This window comes from Girardinichthys multiradiatus, chromosome 18, assembly GCF_021462225.1.
Source record: "Girardinichthys multiradiatus isolate DD_20200921_A chromosome 18, DD_fGirMul_XY1, whole genome shotgun sequence".
NCBI lineage: Eukaryota > Metazoa > Chordata > Actinopteri > Cyprinodontiformes > Goodeidae > Girardinichthys > Girardinichthys multiradiatus.
This window is the reverse complement of record NC_061810.1, coordinates 35,438,405-35,460,780: the sequence shown is the minus strand read 5'-3', so window position 1 is coordinate 35,460,780 and position 22,376 is coordinate 35,438,405. Positions and strand designations below refer to the sequence as shown.

The following is a 22,376-nucleotide window of genomic DNA, read 5'->3' as shown; positions in this document are numbered from 1 at the left end:
TACCACCCAGACTGTTGCATGCCCAGAGTGAAGCATGGGGGTGGATCAGTAAAGGTTTGGGCTGCCATATCATGGCATTCCCTTGGCCCAATACTTGTGCTAGATTGGCGTGTGCGTCACTGCCAAGGACTACCGAACCATTCTTGAGGACCATGTGCATCCAGTGGTTCAAACATTGTATCCTGAAGGCGGTGCACCAATACACACAGCAAGACTGGTGAAAGATTGGTTTGATGAACATGAAAGTGAAGTTGAACATCTCCCATGGCCTGCACAGTCACCAGATCTAAATATTATTGAGCCACTTTGGAGTGTTTTGGAGGAGCGAGTCAGGAAACGTTTTCCTCCACCAGTATCACGTAGTGACCTGGCCACTACCCTGCAAGAAGAATGGCTTAAAATCCCTCTGACCACTGTGCAGGACTTGTATATGTCATTCCCAAGACAAATTGACGCTGTATTGACCGCAAAATGAGACCCTACACCAAACTAAGAAATTATTGTGGTCTAAAACCAGGTGTTTCAGTTTCATTGTCCAACCCCTGTAGTTACTGATTGTGAACGCATTTGTTTTTGTTGACCGGCTGACAATCCTTTTTATTAGCTAAACACAGATAAATGTAAAACAATGTTTAGAAGGATTTATTTTATTTTTTTCACAAACGTAAGACCATCTATTACAAATTCAGTTGGACAAAATTAAATAGAATTCATGCAGCATTTAATCGAACATGTAAAGAAGTCAATGGTATTATTTGACAAAAACAAAATTTGGAGAATTACTAATCTTCCCTGATTACACATGACTCTAGTATTTTAATGGTGACGACTCATTCTAAGAGTCCTCCCATCTACGCTGATAAATGGCTATAATTGTGATGACAATCATTTGTTAGTTCACAAATATTGATGGATAGATAATGTAATACTGCAAAATGATATAAATGACCACCCATGTGAAGTAATGCAATGACATTTTAAATGAATTATTACCTTTGTGTCTCTGGAGAAAACCAGATTACAGATTCAAAATAGTTTCTGACTATGATCTATAAACAAGATAATACTCGAGAAATAAGATACAGTATAGGCTATATCATAGTGTTGAAAGAATGGTGGAACCAGATTACTTATTCAATAGTTACAAAAGATAAATATAAGCTTAGCAAAATATCTTGCTTATTATTTTTTGTTCATTCAACTGTTGTTTGTTAGAAAAATATTGGTTAAATTATGAGACTTTAAAGTAAAGAGCATTATAGAAATAATACAATATTGAATAATTTCAAAGGTAAAAATAATTTTTACAGTTTATGTAAAAGAAAATATCTTTCTCTACCTGCACCTGAAGATTACAACACTTCCTTAAAGAAGGCTGAAATAAAGTAAAATAAAGTTCATTTTTAAAAAGAAGTAGATGAAGTCAATCCATTTTCGGGGAGAACAAACACCAAACTTTGAGGTGAAGGAGTTATTTTGTAATTTTCATATAGGTCAGAGTACTTGTACGGGGTTTTTATGAAAAGCTTACAAAATATGTTTTTAGAGAAAATCACACATTTCCTACAAAGCTAAAGAAATAGTTTAGATCTGACCGGTTTTTCAGGAGCAAGCTAAAGTCATGTTCTGGGCAGCTGTTACTGTAAATCCTTTAATTTCACATAATTCCACTTCTCATGCAAAGAATATTTCAATAATAATTCACAATAATTATCTCTGGTTTTATTTCAAGTGCAAAGTGCATTTGGTTATTCATTGCTAAACATTTTGGTGTTACCTGAAAATGTTTAAATGCATACATTTTTTCATTCAATTAAAACCGTGCACCCTTTTCTCTGGCATCTCATTTGGAGCACTTTAAACTATAGGAATGGCACAAAAGTGAAGTTTATTAGTTTTGAAACTATTCAATTTAGAAACCATCGGAAAACCTGAAACTGGCCCATGCCTTCAACCAATCCTGCTAAAGTGTTGCTTCTCAAAGATATCTATTTCAAAGTGTCTGAGTATCATTGATGATTTGTTGCTTTTCTTTAGAATTAATTGTAGGATATTTCAAAGATGAACCATCCATGTTGGAGTAAATAAAAAAAGTGTACTCCTACAATTTCCTTATAACTCTACAGGGGTTGGACAATGAAACTGAAACACCTGTCATTTTAGTGTGGGAGGTTTCATGGCTAAATTGGACCAGCCTGGTAGCCAGTCTTCATTGATTGCACATTGCACCAGTAAGAGCAGAGTGTGAAGGTTCAATTAGCAGGGTAAGAGCACAGTTTTGCTCAAAATATTGAAATGCACACAACATTATGGGTGACATACCAGAGTTCAAAAGAGGACAAATTGTTGGTGCACGTCTTGCTGGTGCATCTGTGACCAAGACAGCAAGTCTTTGTGATGTATCAAGAGCCACGGTATCCAGGGTAATGTCAGCATACCACCAAGAAGGACGAACCACATTCAACAGGATTAACTGTGGACGCAAGAGGAAGCTGTCTGAAAGGGATGTTTGGGTGCTAACCCGGATTGTATCCAAAAAACATAAAACCACGGCTGCCCAAATCAGGGCAGAATTAAATGTGCACCTGAACTCTCCTGTTTCCACCAGAACTGTCCGTCGGGAGCTCCACAGGGTCAATATACACGGCCGGGCTGCTATAGCCAAACCTTTGGTCACTCATGCCAATGCCAAACATCAGTTTCAATGGTGCAAGGAGCGCAAATCTTGGGCTGTGGACAATGTGAAACATGTATTGTTCTCTGATGAGTCCACCTTTACTGTTTTCCCCACATCCAGGAGAGTTACGGTGTGGAGAAGCCCCAAAGAAGCGTACCACCCAGACTGTTGCATGCCCAGAGTGAAGCATGGTGGTGGATCAGTGATGGTTTGGGCGACCTTATCATGGCATTCCCTTGGCCCAATACTTGTGCTAGATGGGCGCGTCACTGCCAAGGACTACCAAACCATTCTTGAGGACCATGTGCATCCAATGGTTCAAACATTGTATCCTGAAGGCGGTGCCGTGTATCAGGATGACAATGCACCAATACACACAGCAAGACTGGGGAAAGATTGGTTTGATGAACATGAAAGTGAAGTAGAACATCTCCCATGGCCTGCACAGTCACCAGATCTAAATATTATTGAGCCACTTTGGGGTGTTTTGGAGGAGCGAGTCAGGAAACGTTTTCCTCCACCAGTATCACGTAGTGACCTGGCCACTATCCTGCAAGAAGAATGGCTTAAAATCCCTCTGACCACTGTGCAGGACTTGTATATGTCATTCCCAAGATGAATTGATGCTGTATTGACCACAAAATGAGACCCTACACCAAACTAAGAAATTATTGTGGTCTAAAACCAGGTGTTTCAGTTTCATTGTCCAACCCCTGTAGTTACTGATTGTGAACGCATTTGTTTTTGTTGACCGGCTGCCAAGGACTACCGAACCATTCTTGAGGACCATGTGCACCAATACACACAGCAAGACTGGTGAAAGATTGGTTTGATGAACATGAAAGTGAAGTTGAACATCTCCCATGGCCTGCACAGTCACCAGATCTAAATATTATTGAGCCACTTTGGAGTGTTTTGGAGGAGCGAGTCAGGAAACGTTTTCCTCCACCAGTATCACGTAGTGACCTGGCCACTATCCTGCAAGAAGAATGGCTTAAAATCCCTCTGACCACTGTGCAGGACTTGTATATGTCATTCCCAAGACAAATTGACGCTGTATTGACCGCAAAATGAGACCCTACACCAAACTAAGAAATTATTGTGGTCTAAAACCAGGTGTTTCAATTTCATTGTCCAACCCCTGTATATTCACCACTGTACACTGTCTGGTCTGTGTGTCTGTGCAGCGGTTGGTAGTCTTATCTTCCTGAATAAACTGATAACATTCTGATATCAACCATAAAGAAAGAATTGCAGTCTGTTACTTTACAGCTGCTTGATCAGCAGTTCTCTACAAGTGATCAATTTTAAAAAGGGAAACAAAGAAATTGATTTGGGCCAAAACACAAAGGACAACTGTGCGCTGTATAAGGAAAAACTCCTGTTGATCAGGATTTTTTTTTTATGTTGGAGAGCGCATTTATCCCTCTCACCGTCGGACTCACTCCTCATTGTGATTCGGCTCCCTCTTTCTTTTCTTTTATTTGCTGTGGGACTCTCCTCCTCTCTCCCTCCATGCGTCAAATTCTCTATCCATGGTGTTCAAGCTCTCTATTCCTCAGTTGTCCTTCAGGATGGGTTTCTTCAGATTTCTTTGCTCTGTTAAGAACGATCTTATCCTCTTTTTAACTCCATGTGTTCTCCTTCCGCTGCCTTTGGTGATCGGAACTTCGGTATGTACTTATTTTGCTGTTAATATACGATGGATTAACTGATAAAACTTTGTTATAGGAAAGAAAGTCAAGGAGAAAAATGTTGGATAATGGCAGGAAAGGAGTTTTTTTTTTTTTTTTTTTTTTGGATTGTCTGTATTTTTGACCATTGATGCAATGAAAAACTTCTCTAAGAAATGCATCGACAATTTCCTTGCACCTGTTGCCAGCGCATTGAGGAGCGCAGTGCATGAGAAGTGCGTAGTGTTCCCGGAGGCTGCACAGTGCACACCAAAGTCCTGTTGTTTTAACTGCTTATTTTTGTTAGCATGAACTGTCAAGTGCAGCGTGGGAACACGCATAGTCAAAGGGCTCTGTCCACATCGTTACCTCTACATGTGACAGGGACATACAGTCTGCAGGCATGTTATGTTAGCAGGGATAAACTGCTATAATGCACAGCGGCCATAGACAAGACCACAAAGTAGTTGTAGGTCTGCTAACATTACCTAATGTTCCTATAAGCAACAGATATATTCTTTATGTGAAAAAAAGTGTTTTAAATTATTTTAAGAATCGAATTAATATGTAAAAAAAATATTACACTGAAAGGGAAGCTATTCTATCGAGGTCCAAAAGTGCCACTAATCAAAAACGTGATAAATCATTAGAGAATTACTTAAATGTGTTCACTTATGTATTTTACTTGAGAACAAAATTGTAAAGTTGGGAGAAGATAAATATTCATGTTTGTATTCAACATTGCTTGCAGGCTCTGTCCTTAGGTCTAAAACATTTTGTTCTCTCTCTCTCTATATATGCAACATTTTTAGGGTTTTAATAGAACAATCATGTGTAATGTTTGCAGATCGCACAAATAATTTTTTGTCATAGTGTACAAATAGTTACCAGATATGGTTAAAAAATGACAAATGTATTTTACACTAACAAGTTATCATTGAATCAATGTAAAATGAAATTCATATTCTTTACATAACAAACATAAAACTTATATTCAGGTTTGAATACATGTTGATGATTAAGCTCGCTGGCAGCCTTAGAAAAAAACCGTAAGAATGACACAGCGAGAGGATTTTATTTAATAAGGAGATTAAAACCTTCTGGACCACAAACCATCCAAACACAAGTTAGAACATGCACTTCTTCTACCATGTCAGAATTATTATACAGATGTATAGGGGGAAACAGTTTGCCAAAAATAAAAGCAATTTCAGAAAAATGGTTATAGGGATCATAAGTGACACAAATACACTGCTTCTAAAATCAAAACTATTAGAATTAACTGACCTGCTTCAGCTTTTGGATGTTCTTTTCATGCATGAGGGGGTTCTCTCCGGGTACTCCGGCTTCCTCCCACAGTCCAGAAAACATGACTACTGGGTTAATTGGTCTCTCTAAATTGTCCTTAGATGTGAGCCTTTTTGTCCCTGATTGTGTGTCTCTGTGATGGACAGGCAACCTGTCCAGGATGCACCCTGCCTCTAGTCTAATGACTGCTGGAGATTGGCACCAGCGTCCCCGTGACTCTGCATTGATAAGTGTGTCTTTATTTAGTTTTTTTTATATGAAGAATCAAAATGTTAAATGGATTAGGCAGGAATGTTTAAAGTTTAGTAATGCTCAGGTTTAATCTAAAAGAATGTTAAATATATATTTTTTCATGAAAATGAGGGATGAGCAAGCGGTTTGAATCTGTGATATTTAGAAAAAGCAAATGGCAATTATTTCACAAATAAATTACCTATCTTATAGCAGTGCGCTGAAACACTTTTGAAATTTTTTTTTTCTGGCAGACTTTTCCATCTAACCAGTGGTTGGAGCAAACACTGATGTGGTCAACATATTAGGTCTGAAGTAGACTTAACCCTAAGGTTAACCAATCAGATGTTAAGGTTAAGGTCTAATTCAGGAGCCACAATCACAGAGTTTAAAGCATTTTGTGGACATTGCACAACAAGAATTTTGAAATAACTGAATAAATATTAATATAATTCAATAGGATTTCACATAAATAAATAATTTGATGATTTATTATGTTGTGGCACTCTTGGCACTCCATAAACTTCTGCTCAGAGGTCTGCAGTGCAGAAAGTGTTTATGTGACCAAAAACAATAGAAGAAACTTATCTTCACCCTTTGAACCAATATAACATCCAGTTTAAATTGACACGACAATTACTGATCTGAAATGTTTGTAGTTTTTTTTGGTGACTTTTGTCTGAGAAATTTGAAATCAACCCCTCCTTGAACCGCCACCTTAACGTGGTGGAGGGGTTTGAGTGCTCGAATGATCCTAGAGGCTATGTTGTCTGGGGCCTAAATGCCCAAGGGTCTCCCATGGCAAACAGGCTCTAGGTGACGGGTCAGACAAAGAGTGGTTCAAGAACCCCTCATGACGACTACAAAATCGAGGCATGTGACGTCGCCCGGTACGGCGGAGCCGGGGTCCCACCCTGGAGCCAGGCCTGGGGTCGGGACTCGTCGGAGAGCACCTGGTGGCTGGGTTGCTCCTCGCGGGACCCAGCCGGGCCAAGCCCGAACGCGAGACCATCCCCCAATGGGCCCACCACCTGCAGGGGGAACCGTGAGGGACAAAGAGGATTGGGCAGCGGACGAAGGGGGAGCCTGAGCTTGTGCTGGAGGTCGAGAGATATTGACTAGAAATAGTCGGGCTCGCCTCCACCCACAGCATGGGCTCTGGAACCCATCTCCTCGAGAGGGGCTGGACTCTCTTCTAGTCTGGAGTGGCCCACAGGGAGAGGCGGCGGGCTGGGGTGGGTTTGCTTGTCGCCCCCCAGCTCAGCTGTCTAGTGTTGGGGTTTACCCCAGTGGATGAGAGGGTCGCATCCCTGCGCCTTCGGGCTGGGGAGAGGTCTCTGACTATCATTTCAGCCTATGGGCCAAGTGGTAGTGCGGAGTACCCGGCCTTCTTGGCGTCCCTGTTGGGGGTGCTGGATAGTGCCCCTCCTGGGGACTCGATTATTCTGCTGGGGGACTTCAACGGGTGAAGAGAGGGGCTGAGCTGTCCACTGATCACCACCTGGTGGTGAGTTGGATCCGCTGGGGGAGGGGAAAGCCGGACAGACTTGGCAGGCCCAAGCACATAGTGAGGGTCTGCTGGGAACGTCTGGCGGACCCTTGTCCAGGGATGTATTCAACTCTCACCTCTGGGAGAGCTTTGACCAGATTCCGAGGGATGTTGGAGACATAGAGTCCGAGTGGACCATGTTCTCCGCATCTATTGTCGATGCTGCTGCCCGTAGCTGCGGATGTAAGGTCTGCGGTGCCTGTCGCGGCGGCAATCCCCGAACCCGGTGATGGACACCGGCAGTAAGGGACACTGTCAAGCTGAAGAAGGAGTCCTATCAGCTGTGGTTGGCTTGAGGGACTCCTGTGGCGGCTGACGGGTACCGTGGGGCCAAGCGTGCTGCGGCCCAGGCGGTGGCAGAGGCAAAAACCCGGACCTGGGAGCAGTTCGGTGTTGCCATGGAGAAGGACTACCGGTTGGCCCCGAAGCGATTCTGGCAAACCGTCCAGCGCCTCAGAAGGGGGAAGCAGTGTCTCGCCAACACTGTTTACAGTGGGGGTGGGGAGCTGCTGACCTCGACTGGGGACATTATCGAGCGGTGGAAGGTGTACTTCGAGGATCTCCTCAATCCTGCCATCATGCATTCCCTGGTGGAAACAGAGGCTGGGGACTCGGGGTTGGACTCTTTCATCACCCAGGCTGAAGTCACCGAGGTGGTTAAAAAGCTCCGCGGTGGCAGGGCTTCGGTGTTGGATGAGATCCGCCCTGAGTACCTCAAGTCTTTGGATGTTGTGGGGCTGTCATGGTTGACACGCCTCTTCAACATTGCGTGGCAGACGGGGACAGTGCCTCTGGATTGGCATACTGGGGTGGTGGTCCCCCTTCATAAGAAGGGTGACCGGATGGTGTGTTCCAACTACAGGGGGATCACACTCCTCAGCCTCCCTGGTAAGACCTACGCCAGGGCATTGGAGAGGAGAGTCCGGCCGATAGTCAAACCTCGGCTTCAGGAGGAGCAGTGTGGTTTTCGTTTCGGCCGTGGAACACTGGACCAGCTCTATACCCTCTACAGGGTACTCGAGGGTTCATGGGAGTTTGCCCAACCGGTCCACATGTGTTTTGTGGACCTGGAGAAAGCATTCGACTGTGTCCCTCGTGATGCCCTGTGGGGGGTGCTCCAGGAGTATGGAATCGGGGGCCCTTTACTAGGGGCCATCCGGTCTCTGTACAAGCGGAGCAGGAGTTTGGTTCGCATTGCCGGCACTAAGTCGGACCTGTTCCTGGAGCATGTTGGACTCCGGCAGGGCTGCCCTTTGTCACCCGTCCTGTTCATAACTTTTATGGACAGGATTTCTAGGCGCAGCCAAGGGCCGGAGCGGGTCTGGTTTGGGGACCAGAGGATTTCGTGTCTTCTTTTTGCAGATGACGTGGTCCTGCTTGCCCCCTCTAGCCAAGACCTACAGCACGCACTGGGCTGGTTCGCAGCCGAGTGTGAAGTGGCAGGGATGAAAATCAGCTCCTCCAAATCCGAGGCCATGGTTCTCGACCGGAAAAGGGTGGCTTGTCCTCTTCAGGTTGTAGGGGAGTTCCTGCCTCAAGTGGAGGAGTTTACGTATCTCGGGGTCTTGTTCACGAGTGAGGGAAGAATGGAGCGGGAGATTGACAGACGGATCGGTGCGGCTGCCACAGTAATGGGGGCGCTGTGCCGGTCCGTTGTGGTGATTTACCGGTCGGTCTACATTCCTACCCTCACCTATGGCCATGAATTTTGGGTCATGACCGAAAGAACGAGAGCCCGGATACAAGTGGCTGAAATGAGCTTCCTCCGTAGGGTGGCCGGGCACTCCCTTAGAGATAGGGTGAGGAGCTCAGCCATCTGGGAGGGGCTCGGAGTAGAGCCGCTGCTCCTCCACATCGAGAGGAGCCAGTTGAGGTGGCTCAGGCATCTGTACCGGATACCTCCTGGACGCCTTCCTCGGGAGTTGTTCCAGGCACGTCCCACCGGGAGGAGGCTCAGGGGACGGCCCAGGACACGCTGGAGGGACTATGTCTCTCGGCTGGCCTGGGAACGCCTTGGACTCCCCCCGGAGGAGCTGGTGTCTGGGGAGAAGGACGTCTGGGCGTCTCTGCTGAGTCTGCTGCCCCCGCGACCCAGTCCCGCATAAAGCGGAAGATGACGAGTGCGAATTTGAAATCAAATTAGCCATTGCATTATAAAAACCTGTTTTTGCATGTCTTTATGGGTTCATGCAGGAGGCAGAATGTGCCTATGTGATCATCTTGATGGCGGTGTACTGGTGCACAGAGGTACTGCCACTTGCTGTGACATCCCTTCTCCCAGCTGTCCTTTTTCCATTATTTGGCATTATGCAGTCTAAAGATGTAAGGCAAAAAACACGCATTATGTCAGATCGTTCTTCATTACAAGAAATATTTTAATTTGCCAGAAATTATATTAAATTCTATATGATCCATCTTTCTCAGGTGGGTATGCAGTACTTGAAGGACACAAACTTGTTATTTGTGGGAGGACTGCTGGTTGCTGTGGCTGTGGAGCACTGGAATTTGCACAAACGCATAGCTCTAAGGGTGCTGCTTCTTGTTGGTGTACGTCCAGCACTGTAAGTAGCTTGGGGACAGGCATACAACCGCAGTTTTCATTGTCAAGACCTGTATGTCTTAAGCCTCTCTAATCAGCTAACAGAAGAGCGAGTATACTGTAGATAAGGGCGCTATATTCAAGTTTTTAACTGCATCATAAATTGATTTTACATCTTCAGTTCAGAGAAGTTGCTGGTCCATCATAGGACACTTTGATTTAAAAATGTTTTTTTATGTTTCTGACAGGTTGATGCTGGGTTTCATGGGAGTTACAGCATTCTTGTCAATGTGGATCAGTAACACAGCTACCACAGCGATGATGGTGCCTATTGTCCAAGCAGTGTTGGATCAGCTCAACAACAGTGAAAAAGACGTGCCACACATCCTGAGCTCAGATGAACACGTCCAGACATCAGAGACTGACAACAAACCACCTGTACAGACAGAAAAAGAGAATGACAGACATGGTGAGCAGTTGTTGAGAACCATGTTTTACTACAAGAGGAAAAAAAATCAGGAGAAATTGGCTAGCAGTAATGAAAGCTCTTTCATTCCTCCCCCTTTGTTTAAAGGCCCAGTGGTGGTGACTTTCTTAGATGCCTCAGTAGAGGTTGCCAGGCATAAGGAGGCAATGGAGAGGCGGAGAATAGGGAAAGGGATGACCTTGTGTGTTTGTTATGCTGCCAGCATCGGAGGCACCGCCACACTGACAGGAACTGGTCCCAATCTGGTGCTTAAGGGACAAATGAACCAGTGAGTGAGTTCTTATGAGTTACAAGCACAACTTTTTTCTAGAATCATTTTTTTTTTTCAATATAGCTCACTCTCTTTCAATGTTTCTTCAGACTGTTTCCCGAAAATGAAGATGTAATTAACTTTGCCTCCTGGTTTGGATTTGCATTCCCAAACATGATACTCATGTTGACATTAGCCTGGCTCTGGCTGCAGTTTGTCTTCATGGGATTCAAGTGAGTCTTATCATGGCTAAAGCCTAATTTTTGAGACAGAAAATTTAAAATGTTTCTTGCATTAGCAGTATGTTTCACTGTAGAGGTGACAAAAATTCTGATTTCAGTGTTATTCCTTTAGTTTCAGGAAAACATGGGGCTGTGGGGCAACCAAGACAGAAAAGGATATTGCCGCTTATAACGTGATCCATGAGCAATATCGTCAGCTGGGGCCCATGAGTTTCGGAGAGATAAGTGTCATGAGTCTCTTTGTTTTGCTGGTGATCCTTTGGTTCTCAAGAGATCCAGGGTTTGTTCACGGCTGGGCTTCAGGTCTCAACTCCAAAGCAGAGTGTGTACTTACACTTTTCTATTCTGATTTTGCACAGAAACCCAAAATTCATACATGAATTTAGTTGATGACAGAATTTCTTCTTTCCTTTAACCTCCAAGATATGTAACAGATGCCACAGTCGCGATCTTTGTGGCCATTCTGCTCTTTGTCCTACCCTCTGAACTACCACGATTCTGTTCATGTAGAACTCAAAGTTTTGACACAAGTAAGGCATCATTCTGGAAGAATAAACTGTAGATAAAAAGAAGCGTACTCTGTAATATTTTGTTTCCCGTGTTTATTGTTTTTCAATCTGCAGCAACGCAACAGTCCTCTGGCTCAACACCACGACTCCTCACTTGGAAAGTTGCCCAAAAGAAGTTGCCATGGGGCATTGTGCTTCTCCTTGGGGGTGGGTTTGCCCTCGCTAAGGGGAGTGAAGTAAGTAGCAAGAACAGTTACATTGCATTGGATTATGTTTTGTTACATTACCCAACACTAGCTTAAACTATGTAAAATAATGTTGAGCTTATTCTTCCTAATTATCTTCTGCAACCAACGTCATTAAAGGTCTAAGATAATACTTTGTGCATAAAACAGAAATTTACTTATCATTCATCAAACAGCCAATAGCTTAAAGTAAACCTATATTAGCTCAAACATTTGTATACTTTTATACATAGTTGTTTGTGGTGTAGGTTATGATGGAACAATGTAAATAATTATACAATAACTTATCCAAACAACTTAAACCACTCATATAATGCCTACAATTAGCTCCTTCAAATGATGATGGGATTTAACATAACTCCTGTCTCTAAACTATCTAGATGGGGAAAAGGGGAAAAAAAAACTATGTCAAACTGTGCAGCCCAGTTGGTCTGTCTGACCAAAATGGATGACCCCAACCCCATCCTACCTTACCTTTTTCTGCTTTCAGGTATCAGGACTCTCAAAGTGGATAGGAGACCAAATGACTCCCCTGCAGAACATCCCTCCTTGGGGAATTGCTATCATAATATGCCTACTAATTGGTACTTTCACAGAGTGCACCAGTAATGTGGCGACTGCAACGCTGTTCCTACCTGTCTTAGCCTCAATGGTAAGAGCTATCATAGAGAAAGTTAAATAAAATTATGGGAATCAACGTAAAATCAGTGACGGTTTCTAAGACTGTGTGAGACATGCAATTATGCCTGGCCGCAGTGGGTAATTTAGCTAAGATCTTTCCTGGAGTTCTTAGCTGATTTCACTAGTCTCCCACTGGAACTGGCCTACTTTCCCATGTTTGGCAAGCTCTCTTGTTGGTTATGCAGGGTGAATATGTTCAGTTCTCCACAGTGAGGCCCTCACCCCATTAATAACCTGCCAAGTACACCAGTACAGCCCACTGCACCGTCTGGCTGCCAGAAAGCAGCTGAAGAATGACATTATTGTGCCTACTGGCTGACCATTATACAGATGGCACAGATAATTTTACAAAAGACAATGCCTAATTGGGATATTCAAACTAATATCTTTTAAGGGCAAAGCTAAGAATCTGCACGAACACAGTGCCTTGCAAAACTATTTATACCCATTGAAGTTTTTTACATTTTGTCACATTACAACCATAAACCTCAATGCATTCTGCGTGATAAACCCACACAAAGTGGAAGGAAAATTATAAATGTTTTTTTCATTTTATTTATTTTTTTAGACAATAAAGTGAAAAGCGTAGCTTATATTATTGTTTATCCTCGAATACTCTGAGGACAGAAACACACTATATAGGTTGGAGATGAATGTGCGGAGATGTTTAACACAGCATTATTTTTAAAACAATATCCCAAGCTGTAAACACCTCATGGAGCATTCCTCAATCCCTCATCTGAAAGAGAATAGCACAGCTACAAACCTACCGAAAAATAGTCATCTACCTAAACTTAGAAACTAAGGGTACCGATAATGAGTAAACAATCTACCACAAGACGCACCTGAGAGACCCGTGGTAACTTTGAAGACGCCTCAGCAATCCACAGCTCATGAAAGAGAATCTGTAGACTGGATTACTATTAGTTGTATGAAGACGCAGTATGATGTAGTAGTTTGCCACAGCAGTTTGCCACAACACAAGTAGGGCACACAACAAACAGAAGGTACTCGGTTTAGACAATGCCAAAATTGAAGTTTTTGGCCAACATGCAAAATGCCCTGAATGGCAGAAAACTGCACTACACATCAACCCTGAACACCCCATCACTACGGGGAAATATAGTGGTGGTAACATCATGCATTTGGGATACTTTTCTGCAGCAGGGTCACAAAGCTTGGTCAGAGTGGATAGGAAGATGCATGTAGGACAAACCTTGTTAGTGGCTGCGAACGACTCAACACTGGGGCAAAAGTTCCCCTGTCACCCAACAGGACAAGAATCATTTAATACAACTACAGCTGTATGGGAATAGTTTAGGTCAAAACATATTCAGGTGTTAGAATGACCAAGACTCAAACCCAACTAAGACTGTCCATCCAATCCTAATGCCCAGTGACATTTGTAAAAGAAATCCATCCAAACAATGTTTAAACAGTTCAATGATGTCTAGGCTAAATTTGTTTGATATTTAGAAAAGTGTACATCTAAAAGTGAACATTTTAGACATTTATTACAAGTCTAAATGTATACATGTTTTAGTTGAGACTGATTTAAGCAAAAAAAAAAAAGAAACTATAGACCCACATAGCATTGAACTTCAGACACTTCAATGAGTTAAGTTAATCATCTGCCTGGGTGTCATTCTGTCACAAGAGCTTCCTCTCTCTGTTACAAAGGTTTTGTGTTTAGTTCTGTCTGAAATTTGTGAACTTTTTCATTGCAACAAACTGAACTTGGTTCCTGAAGGTATCACGGAAACATCTTGCTGTCATAGCACAGCCTGTACAACTTCATTGTTTAATATTAATTTCAGGTCTAAGCCTAGACCACATCTAGGCCTGGCATTGTTGCTGCCTGTCTAAACCTAGAAGAAATATATAGTTAGAAATTACAGCTACAAGTAAACATATCATTGACTCATGTCTAAATGAGGATGGTGTGTGTATACCTTCTATATTTATATGATATCTGTTGCTCACTGTGTACTTGAATTAATTCCTTTGTGTCTTGGTGGGCAAAACTGGTGGAGATTTAAGACTTTTTGTAAATGCAGTAAAAGGCCTGCCCTCCCCATCCTTAGGTAATAAACACCTACAGTGACTTAGTGTGGTTGAATGTAAATGAGTCTTTTTTAGACTCTTATTTGTTAAAAAAAGAAGAAAACTATGCATGTGTTTCCTTTCACTTCAAAATTATGTACTAGTATGCACTGATCTATCACAAAAATTCCAATAAAATACATTAAAGTTTGTGCTTTTAATTTGATAAACTGCAAAAAAGTTGAAGGGGAATGCATATTGTTGCAAGTCACTGCATGTGCAAGCTAGCTCAATATAAAAACAGGAGGCTAAGAATGATTAATCAGATACTCAAAGCTAAAACTTCAGAAATGACGATTTGGGCTAATAGTTTGTGGCTCGTTGCATTATGTGTCATTATGTCAAGTGAATCTTTGATTAAAACAAAATCTATTTACCTAGACACTGTCATTGTGGTTAGGTGATATACAGTTTAGTCTAAATATAAAGTTTATTTCTTTTCACTCCTTGTTTATTTTGAGAAACAGAAATTGCTGTGCGCTTGTTCAAGCCTTTTTTGTCCCATGATATGCAATTCAGAAGCAAATTCCACTCAGTAATGTTCTCTGGGTCGCAGCAGTGTGCCATTATCTTGTTCATATGTAGCACTTTTCTATTTTGGATGTCATGACTCAGCGGCCAGCGGGTATTACATCTTAATTACACCCACCTAATGAGAGTTTTCACTTCGTGCAGAATTGCACACATTTCATTCAGAGTTATGAGTCAGTGATTGCGGTTGAAGAAAAATAGCCATATAGAGGAGTGGAGGATTTTGTGATCACGTCTGTGTTCATCCCTGCCTTAAACTCTTAAAAACCTCCTTTGTGATTATTGCAGTCTCAGTCCATTGGAATCAATCCGCTGTACGTCATGGTGCCCTGTACTCTGAGTGCCTCATTTGCCTTCATGCTGCCCGTTGCCACCCCTCCTAATGCCATAGTGTTCTCATATGGACACCTCAAGGTTGCTGACATGGTGAGTACGACAGTTGATTGTGGAGGTTATTTTGTAAATAATATGCTGAATCTGAAGGTGCTATGACTTTGCTGCTCCTGTTATACAATTAGGACTCCACAACCTGTATTTAATGTCATTTATAGGTGCAGCCTAAGCAGTTTTATAAAACATGTTGTGAAAAGCATAAAAACAGATAAATTTTTTAGGTTTGATTTACAGGTCCTTCTCAAAATATTAGCGTATTGTGATAAAGTACATTATTTTCCATAATGTCATGATAAAAATTTAACATTCATATATTTTAGATTCATTGCACACTAACTGAAATATTTCAGGTCTTTTATTGTCTTAATACGGATGATTTTGGCATACAGCTCATGAAAACCCAAAATTCCTATCTCACAAAATTAGCATATTTCATCCGACCAATAAAAGAAAAGTGTTTTTAATACAAAAAACGTCAACCTTCAAATAATCATGTACAGTTATGCACTCAATACTTGGTCGGGAATCCTTTTGCAGAAATGACTGCTTCAATGCGTCGTGGCATGGAGGCAATCAGCCTGTGGCACTGCTGAGGTCTTATGGAGGCCCAGGATGCTTCGATAGCGGCCTTTAGCTCATCCAGAGTGTTGGGTGTTGAGTCTCTCAACGTTCTCTTCACAATATCCCACAGATTCTCTATGGGGTTCAGGTCAGGAGAGTTGGCAGGCCAATTGAGCACAGTGATACCATGGTCAGTAAACCATTTACCAGTGGTTTTGGCACTGTGAGCAGGTGCCAGGTCGTGCTGAAAAATGAAATCTTCATCTCCATAAAGCTTTTCAGCAGATGGAAGCATGAAGTGCTCCAAAATCTCCTGATAGCTAGCTGCATTGACCCTGCCCTTGATAAAACACAGTGGACCAACACCAGCAGCTGACACGGCACCCCAGACCATCACTGACTGTGGGTACTTGACACTGGACTTCTGGCATTTTGGCATTTCCTTCTCCCCAGTCTTCCTCCAGACTCTGGCACCTTGATTTCCGAATGACATGCAGAATTTGCTTTCATCCGAAAAAAGTACTTTGGACCACTGAGCAACAGTCCAATGCTGCTTCTCTGTAGCCCAGGTCAGGCGCTTCTGCCGCTGTTTCTGGCTCAAAAGTGGCTTGACCTGGGGAATGCGGCACCTGTAGCCCATTTCCTGCACACGCCTGTGCACGGTGGCTCTGGATGTTTCTACTCCAGACTAAGTCCACTGCTTCTGCAGGTCACCCAAGGTCTACAATTGGCCCTTCTCCACAATCTTCCTCAGGGTCCGGTCAGCTCTTCTCGTTGTGCAGCGTTTTCTGCCACACTTTTTCCTTCCCACAGACTTCCCACTGAGGTGCCTTGATACAGCACTCTGGGAACAGCCTATTCGTTCAGAAATTTCTTTCTGTGTCTTACCCTCTTGCTTGAGGGTGTCAATAGTGGCCTTCTGGACAGCAGTCAGGTCGGCAGTCTTACTCATGATTGGGGTTTTGAGTGATGAACCAGGCTGGGAGTTTTAAAGGCCTCAGGAATCTTTTGCAGGTGTTTAGAGTTAACTCGTTGATTCAGATGATTAGGTTCATAGCTCGTTTAGAGACCCTTTTAATGATATGCTAATTTTGTGAGATAGGAATTTTGGGTTTTCATGAGCTGTATGCCAAAATCATCCGTATTAAGACAATAAAAGACCTGAAATATTTCAGTTAGTGTGCAATGAATCTAAAATATATGAATGTTAAATTTCCATCGTTACATTATGGAAAATAATGAACTTTATCACAATATGCTAATATTTTGAGAAGGACCTGTAGTGACATCTAGTGACTAAGATGCAGTTTAAACTGAATAATTACCCTAATCATTGTCTCCATGTCTCCTTCCAAGTGTGTGGGAGAAACTATGCTGAGGTTTCCAGTTTACCCTGTTTATTCTTAATTAATGTTGACCAATAAAAATGTGTTTATGAGCTAGGTATAGCATTTTCAGCCACTGATCCTCCCATGTCAACAAGTTAATTTTAAGGGGCCTTGAGCAAAGTTTTGCAATATGACTTTAAATCTCAGTCGTTGTGTCCTTGGGCAAGAGACTTCATCCACCAAGTCCCATCCTGCTGATGGAGTACTCAGTGGGTTTAGAGGACTTGGTGGTACCTATGTATGGCAGCCTCACCTCTGTCATTCTGCCCCAGGGCAGCTGTGGCTACATTGTAGTCTATCACTGTCAGTTTGTGAATGTGTGTATAAATGGGTGGATGATTGATTGTAGTGTAAAGCACTTGGGGTCTCTGTTGCTTGATAAAGCGCTATACAAGTGCAGGTGCATTTACCACACAAGTGCATTTACCATTTAAATGTTACCATTGGATGGATGGAATAACTTGAGATCTTTGAATTTGAAATGTAATACACCCTTTCCCTGGTTGTTGCATGCAAAATGGAGACTTTCATCATACTAACAAACTGCCAGGCCATCTCTTGCAATGTTGAAGAGGATGTATGGGTTACCACAAACAGAACAAAAGCTTATTTGTTCCCTTTCAATATGGGTTTTAACCCATAGGGACACTTTCTTCCTCTGTACCTTCACATAAACCCTCTCAGAGGCTTTCTTCAAACCCCTTTAACATTATTTGGATAAGTCATTATTTCCTTTCTGTAAGGGATAGCTAAAATACTAAATATTTGCCCATGCTGAAGAAAGTAATTGTATTATTTTGTTTTTTGGTTTTAAGTTCAGGACATAATAAATTAATTTGGACTTTATCAGGTTTCAAACTTATTTAAATCTAATCTCCAGTATTTATCTACAATGGCATTATTTATAAAACTAAAGCAAAACAAAAAATTTAAAATGGTTTGCAAAAAACTAAGTATACCCTTACTGCTTTTTACTGTAGTTTAAATTGGAAAGCATTTATGTGATGCTTTTCAAATGCAATTGATTAATTTATCATCTGAGTGGGACCATTCCATGGAAAATAGGAATTCTGGTAATTTACTGGTCTGGAGCATTTAGATGTGGCTTAACACAAGACGAGATAGCCTTTTTTGATCTCACAATGGAGGTGTTCACTTATTACAGCAGGTCTTGCCAAGGAGAAAATGTTTCAGCTGTGAACTTAGAGAAGCAATAGTTGGTCTCCATCAATCTTGGAAGAGTAATTATGCAATTTCCAAAACTTTTGAAGTCCATCGATTAACAGTGAGAAATATTATTCACCAGTACAAAACATTAAAGACAGTTATCAATGTTCCCAGAAATGCACGCTGCAGAACATTCACCCCAAGGTCGGGTAATGGCCAGAGAAATTGCAAAAAGCAATAAAGCTCAATTTTAGAATTTGCACACCTCAATTGAGAGAAGGTGATAATTAGATAAAGGCTGAACAAGTATGGCTTGTTTAGAATGTTTGCAGGGTTACATTTGATTAAACCAAAAGATGTTTGGAACAATGCCCTTTGGGAGATGAAACCAAATTAAAGATGGTTGGCCATAATGCACAGAACTATGTTAAGCGAAAACTAACATTCTAGCACAAATACCCCATGCCAACTGTCAGGCAGGGTGGTGGAGAAGTAATGATTTGGGATAGTTATGCAGCCATAAGGCTTCAAGTCAATGTTGAACTCCCCTGTATACCAAAGTAGGCTGGAATCAAATGTGATGCTATCTCACCAAGAGGTAAAGATTGGCCAAAACTAGGTCATGCTATTAGTCAGTGATCCAAAAGATATCAGGAAATCTACAGCAGATAGCTAATAAAGAAAATAATCAGGGAGTACCTGATTGAAATGATGTTGTGGGATTTTAAGATAGCTGTGCATTAACAAATATCTATAAATCTCAATGGGCTGAACACTGAAGAGGAAATTGGGCAAAAAGTCTTCCACAACAATATGAGAGCCCAATGAAGTCCGTTAGAAAGCAAAGTCTTTGAGGCACTGCTACTGAAGATGGCTATACAAACTGTTCCTGAGGTGTACTTTGTATTTCCACCTGGCTTTTTCTTGTTGACTCTATCTTTGTTTAATACATAATGACAAAATGGAATCTGTTTGGTTTCAACACGCCAGGTTAGGTTTAAATAATTTTACAATCTGGGAACACCAGATCACTTTATAATGCCTTAATATATACTGTGAAACCACAGAATTGAGGGTATACTTTATTTTTATCATTAATATAATAGTTCACTTTGTGATACATTCATAGCCAATGGTAAGTTTTATGCCATATGTATTCACATTCAGTCTGTTTTGCTTTCTATCTGCCTCAATTATGTCTACAACTCCAAAGAGCACTAAACAATATGTTAGATCTAATTTCTCTAAGCAATACTCAGTTGTAGTTATAAATCACTTAACAAGCAAATGTCACATGCACCACATTATCTAAATATGTTACAGAGTTCAATTAATAGGCATATTTGTATTACAACTAGACAGACTGAGATCAGCTGTTTTCTTCTGTTTTATTTTTTTTATCAGGCTAACTCATGTAGCTTCCACAAAGGGTTATAGTCCATATTTAGTGAAGAGTTTTACAAAAACTATCATCACTGAGCAGAAGGCCTTCAATAAAGACAACATAACAATATTTTGTGATCTAACCACTTCAGGTGAATGAAGCACACTTTTAAAATTAGTCCATTGTTATTGTTCTCAACAGGCCAAGACTGGAATAGTTATGAACATCATTGGCATCATTAGCATTACGCTGGCCATCAACACCTGGGGCAAAGCAATGTTTCACCTGGACACTTTCCCTGCCTGGGCCAACATCACGGGCGTCTGAACGACCTTTGTAGTCAGACATGATCTATGCACACCCTGCCCACCCCATCCTCAGGTGACAAACACCTGAAGCCAGAGTGAAAGCACGGGACCAAACAGTGAGCATCATGTGTTATGTTGCTGTCTGGATTTTGTTATGAGTGTCAAGAGTGACAGAAACTTGAGGTGAATTTAACTAGGTAAGAGTGGATAACATACAGCAATATTTCTGCATCATACTGAAATTATACTTCAATGAAGGCCCCTGATGCCTTAAATTACATAGCAGAAACCAAATGATGTCTATTAACTCTAAACCTTATATCATAAATAAATGAAATGATATATTATTTATCTAAGCACCTAATTCTGGTGGTATTATTTGAAAAAACTCTTATTTTGTAAAATGAATTCAGAAAGGTTTTTTTTACAGTTTTGTTTTATTTTGCATAAATGTAGCCAAATGTTTTTAGAAAGTTTTTTTACATGCAGTATATGCATGGTCTTGCAAACGTATTAATACAGCTTGAGCCTTTTCACATTTTATCACATAACCACAAATGTGTTCAACCTGATTTTTTTTGCATTAGATCAAAACAAGTATCCAATAGTGTTAAAGTGGCAGAAAAATAATACATCTTTTGTTATAGTGTATTGTGCATGTGTATTCTAACCTGTCTGCAGTGTCCCTCGGTCTTTATGAAGCTGTTTGTTCTATAACAAACTTCTGAACAGCTTTGCTTATAATCAGAATAAATTATGCACAGATGGGCACTATTTTTTAATCAGTTGACTTTTAAGTGCAGTTTGTTCTGCTGATTTTCATTTTGATATTTTATTTTTACTTTTACGATTCTTATTTGTGAAAGCTTTTCAAAACAATGTATAATTTTCCCTCCATTTTACAGTTATGCTCTACTTTGTGTTGGTCTATCACAGAGTATCCCAACAAAATATAGTAGCTACAATGCAATGTGTGGTTGTAATATGACAAAATGTGTAATAGTCAAAGGGGTAATAATACTGTTGCAAGGCACTGTAATTTATTCTCAAGGATGTATAGTATATTTAATGCATCTTTTGCTTGATTTCAATATAGCAAATGTTTTTTTTTATTTTTATTAAATGTCAAACAACCTTATTCTGCTTTCTCTTCTCAAGGGAAATGTATACTGAAAGTCTCTGCAAAATAGTAATGATCCTGTTAGTAAGGTGGTATAAATGCAACCAAATGTAACAGTAAAATTTTGCTTTTAAAATGTAAATACATTTCAGATAATATTAAAGACAAATCAGCTTGTTATTATGACTTTGGTGTTTCTGGAATTTGGGCTAATGTGTAGGTATATGAGACCTTATGTCTTACTGTAATTATGACTGATAAAAAAACAAAAAAAAAACATTTCAAGTTGTATTTAAATGTACGTTTTTTTTTTTCATTTTACACGAGAAATGAAGTTTTTATTCAGTCAGATTTCTTTTTAATTTCTCATTTATAAAAACTTTATACAGTGATTTGATTTATCAAACAATATGTGATTTAGTCATTTGTTCATGTGATCCATGCGATCTCATAGGCTCAAAATTAATCCTTTGCTTTTACAGTCAGATGTTGATTGTTTTTGGCAGTTTCTGCCAGAAATGTTTGAACAATATCAAGGCTTAAATTGGGTACGAATGAAAAAAAAAAACTCCTAGTCACTGCTGATTTATCATCCAAAACAAAATAATCTCACTTTTATCATCATCTGCTGTTTCTCAACCTTACACGACAATTATCCATGTTTTAAAGCACCTCTGTTTCTCAACCTTTTGCTAACTGACCACTTGTCTCTAGCACAAATCAGATCTAATCCTGAAAACACTATGTGGAAAACACAGTAATCCTGGACTAAAAGGCCACACCTGATGTATGCAGGCAAAAGCTATGTGTCATTGTGCTTGTGCAAGACATGTAAGCCAAAGGTCAAAGCAGTGATTTAGTGCTGCATTGTTTTGCGTCATAAACATTATGGACTTAAAGATTAGATTTTACCCATGTGTGTTTACAGTCCCTTGCAAATATTTCACACCTCTTGAACATTTCCACTTTTTCTCACATTGCAGCAACATTGTTAGCCTGGATCACTGAGAGGTGTTTTGGTCACATGCAA

The 22,376-nt window shown here is 41.0% G+C and overlaps 1 protein-coding gene across 1 annotated transcript; it reads left to right on the top strand.

Moving 5' to 3' along the window:
* The first annotated feature begins 4,158 nt into the window (after positions 1-4,158).
* Positions 4,159-21,526, top strand: slc13a5b (solute carrier family 13 member 5b). The gene is made up of 12 exons (XM_047390755.1): positions 4,159-4,350; positions 9,632-9,760; positions 9,863-9,999; positions 10,226-10,446; positions 10,552-10,732; positions 10,825-10,947; positions 11,069-11,278; positions 11,380-11,486; positions 11,580-11,701; positions 12,201-12,362; positions 15,314-15,451; positions 20,120-21,526. The coding sequence occupies exons 1-12, from the start codon at positions 4,213-4,215 to the stop codon at positions 20,243-20,245; spliced, it is 1,794 nt and encodes a 597-aa protein (XP_047246711.1). The 5' UTR covers positions 4,159-4,212; the 3' UTR covers positions 20,246-21,526.
* Positions 21,527-22,376: the final 850 nt, after the last annotated feature.

What these genes read in the sequence shown, in the direction of transcription:
- slc13a5b (XM_047390755.1), top strand. Translation starts at nt 4,213, where the DNA reads ATGGTGTTCAAGCTCTCTATTCCTCAGTTGTCCTTCAGGATGGGTTTC. An exon ending in GTTGGTGTACGTCCAGCACT is followed by an intron (nt 10,000 to 10,225) that starts GTAAGTAGCTTG and finishes TGTTTCTGACAG; the next exon opens with GTTGATGCTGGGTTTCATGG. An exon ending in GGTCTCAACTCCAAAGCAGA is followed by an intron (nt 11,279 to 11,379) that starts GTGTGTACTTAC and finishes TTAACCTCCAAG; the next exon opens with ATATGTAACAGATGCCACAG.